The following is a 3,330-nucleotide window of genomic DNA, read 5'->3' as shown; positions in this document are numbered from 1 at the left end:
CCTGATCCTTCAGCCCGGGGAGAGCAGGACTGGGAGAAGGTTTTGACTTCAAAGAACAGGGAAGATACGGAGACCATGAAGAAATTGACTCCAAAACATGAGGCTAAAGGTGAGAGTTGCTGAGGGTGTGGAGAGGTGAAGGGGGGGATCAAGGCTCCAGGTTCAGGTGAGAATGCTTCAGAGGCCACAGCTGAGTGAAGTGGCTGCTTCCTTCCATCCCAGGGCTCAGAAGAGCTACTCTGGGAGCGTTCTGGGAGGTCTCCTTTCTCACAGCTTCTCTTTCTCCCTTAGGTGTGTCTTCTAAGGATACTGACTGGCTCCAAGAGAAGAGAAGGCCCACAATACTGGTGAGTTGGAATTGCCTTATTTTTCTGAAATGCTGGCTCCTATGGAAGAAAATAGGTCTGTGTTCCCTGTCTTGGGAAGGGAGAAGGCCATCAACATTGAGGCCTTTCATGTCTTCATGTCAGGTACCCTGTTAGGCATTTTAGAATGCTTTCTCCATTTTTGTATTTGATTTTTCTTGTTGAAAAATGTACCCAAGATTAATACTAAGAATCCAGGAAACACTAAGACATAAGAAATATTTTTATGAAACTGAGATTATTAAAATTTTAAAATGTAGTATGAAATTTTTCTACATATCCACAGATATACTCTCTAATGATAGCATCTTGTATACTGGGCACGTTTTTACTTTTTAATTACTGAGCTTGTTAAACATACAGAAATGGAGAACATAGTAAAAACAGATTCTGAGATACCATCCTGTAGCTTCAATGCTCATCTCTAATGACCAGTCTTGTTTACGGGAATATGATAGTGTGTTGGTCAATCGCAAAGTGTAAAATATCAAAATATCTGCTTTTCCTCTTCTCTGTTCATTCTGATATGAGCTGCCCACACAGCACTTCCTTCTCTGACCCTGCCACCTGGAGCTAGGTCGGTCTCACAAGTTAAAAGGATACTGTTCTTCACACTGCCAGATAGGCAGATTCTAGCCACAAGCTTGAGATTCCACATGACACCTTCCGTTGTGACGTGTTGGCTACAAATTCAGGTTTTCCTCTGCCCGTTCAAGATGCCAGCTGCAAGCTTGGGAGTCCCCCGTAGGGCTCCCTCACTTCTGAACTGTTGGCTCCCACTTCTCTTTGGGTTTGATAATTCACTGGAATGCCTCAGAGAACTCACAAAAATGGCTGTATTTATGATTACAGCTTTGTTATAGCCAAAAAGGATATAAATAAAGAGATACATAAGGCGAGCTCTGGGAAGGTTCCCAGTGCAGAGCTTCCATGTCCCAAAAAGGGATGTGCCGCCATCCCACGTGCATGGATGTCTCTCACCAACCAGGAAGCCCGTGCACCTTCTGTGTCCAGAGCTTTTGTTGACCCGTTACGTAGTTGTGATAGATTGCGTCAGCCTTCCTCTCTCCCCTGAGGTCAGCTGGACTTTGAAAGAAGTGATGTGATTCATTATACTGATCTTTATGTGCATCTTTGTTTATGAAGTGATCTGTGAACTCAAGAGCTAGCAGAAAAGTTTGTACTTCATGCAGTTACAGTTAATGTACCACAGCAACTGAAATTTAAACCATTTTAGGGGGGACTAGGGATGTTTTTAACCCTATAGGGTCGCTATGAGTCAGAATCGACTTGACAGCAATGGTTTGGGTTTTTGTAATGATCATTTAACTAAACCGTGGTAACTGAAATCCATGCACACTGGAACTGTACAAGGTGAGGAGTTCCAGTATTTAACGTGGGTGAATTATAAAGCAAATGGATTGCAAATTATACCTCAGTAACGTGTTTGTAGGAGCCCTGGTGGTGCAGTGATTAAGTGCTCGGCTGCTAACCAAAAGATGTGAAGCCAGTAGTCCCTTCAGGAAAGAAAGATGTGGTGGTAGCCTGCTTTCCTAAAGTTCACAGATTTGGAAACCCTATGGGGACTTGGACTCTGTCCTGTAGAGTCGCTGTGACTCAATGACAGCGGGTTAAAGTGTTTGTTTTTGTTTTTAAAGGTTAAATTATCTGCAGATGTCCTTTTTCTGGACTGTTACTGCCGTTCTCTTGCCAACTGTTTTGCATAGATGAGCTACTACTCTACATGATGAGTGAAATGTTAAGGACTTTATTAGAAAAGGTTATTAAAATACATACACAAAGATGGTGATTTCACAGATCCCATTTAGTTCCTGAACTCTGCAGAAATGCTCCCTCCAGGCCCCATCTGTTCACTCCCACTACTCTCTGTAGGTGAAGTTTCCATCCATCTTCTCCTTTAAATCTTCACCGTCCCTTAATGCCTAGCACAAGCCCCACCTCCATGATGCCTTTTGTTCTTTTCTAGCCCATCCTGTACTCTCCTATCTTTGAATTTCTCCGTTATGAATTCTGAAAGTCACCTTCTTGAATACTGCTTAATGCTTTCAAGTTGAGTCACAAATCATTCCTCCAATGAAGTCATATGTGTTTGAGGGCTAGAATGGGTTTTGAGCATCACTTGTGCTCCCCACAGATTTTATCACAAGGCCAGGTATTCAGTCGTGTCCAGGAAAACTTGACGTGGGGAACTGTGTTCTCTGAAAAGACTTAGATGAACTTCTTCAGATCCAGACTCTTCAGAGCCACCAGTTAAATTCCTCTTTGGGAAAATTGATGGTGGTTTGCTGTACATTGATTTATTGCTTATTCTAGGAACCAGTTACATTCGAGGATGTCACTGTGGTCTTCACGGAGGCAGAATGGAAGAGACTGAGCTCTGAGCAGAAGCACCTATACAAAGAAGTGATGCTGGAGATTTACAGGAATCTGCTCTCGTTGGGTGAGGATGTGCTCTTTTCTTTTCCTTCATTAATCCAGTAGGTGTGTATTGGGCAGCTATTTTGTGCCAAAGGAGCCGTGGTGGCGCAGTGGTTAAGCACTTGTCCACTAAATGAAGGGTCGGCAGTTCAAACCGACCAGATGCTCCACGCGAGAAAGATGTGGCAGTCTGCTTCCATACAGATTTACAGCCTTGGAAACCCTGTGGGGCAGCTCTAGTCTGTCCTATATTGTTGCTATGAGTGACGATCGACTCGACGGCAAACGGTTTTTTGGTGTACTATGTGCCAAAGGTTCCTGGGTGGTGCAAATAGTCTGCACCTGACTATTAACCTATAGGTTAATTAACCTATTAACTTTCAGCAGCACCGCAGAAGAAAGGCCTGGCAGTTTTCTTTCATACAGATTACAACCAGTAAAACCCCATGGACCAAATAAAATAAATGCTATGTGCCAGATAATGTTCTAGACAGTCAGAACACATTAGTAAATGTAATAGTTGGAA

At 43.2% G+C, this 3,330-nt stretch overlaps 1 protein-coding gene across 1 annotated transcript in view; it reads left to right on the top strand.

The window, feature by feature from the left end:
• Positions 1–3,330, top strand: part of LOC105756792 (zinc finger protein 343-like) — a gene marked incomplete at its 5' end in the record, with an annotated part of 20,339 nt that continues 17,009 nt past the window's right edge. The window contains 3 exons of the mRNA XM_012558474.2: positions 1–109; positions 292–347; positions 2,700–2,826. Of these exons, the coding sequence (XP_012413928.2) occupies positions 1–109; positions 292–347; positions 2,700–2,826 (292 nt within the window). The remainder of the gene's footprint in view (positions 110–291; positions 348–2,699; positions 2,827–3,330) is intronic.

Source organism: Trichechus manatus, unplaced genomic scaffold (genome assembly GCF_000243295.1).
Source record: "Trichechus manatus latirostris isolate Lorelei unplaced genomic scaffold, TriManLat1.0 scaffold00008, whole genome shotgun sequence".
NCBI classification, from domain to species: domain Eukaryota; kingdom Metazoa; phylum Chordata; class Mammalia; order Sirenia; family Trichechidae; genus Trichechus; species Trichechus manatus.
Note: the sequence above shows the minus strand (reverse complement) of the source record. Positions and strands in the feature narration are given on the sequence as shown.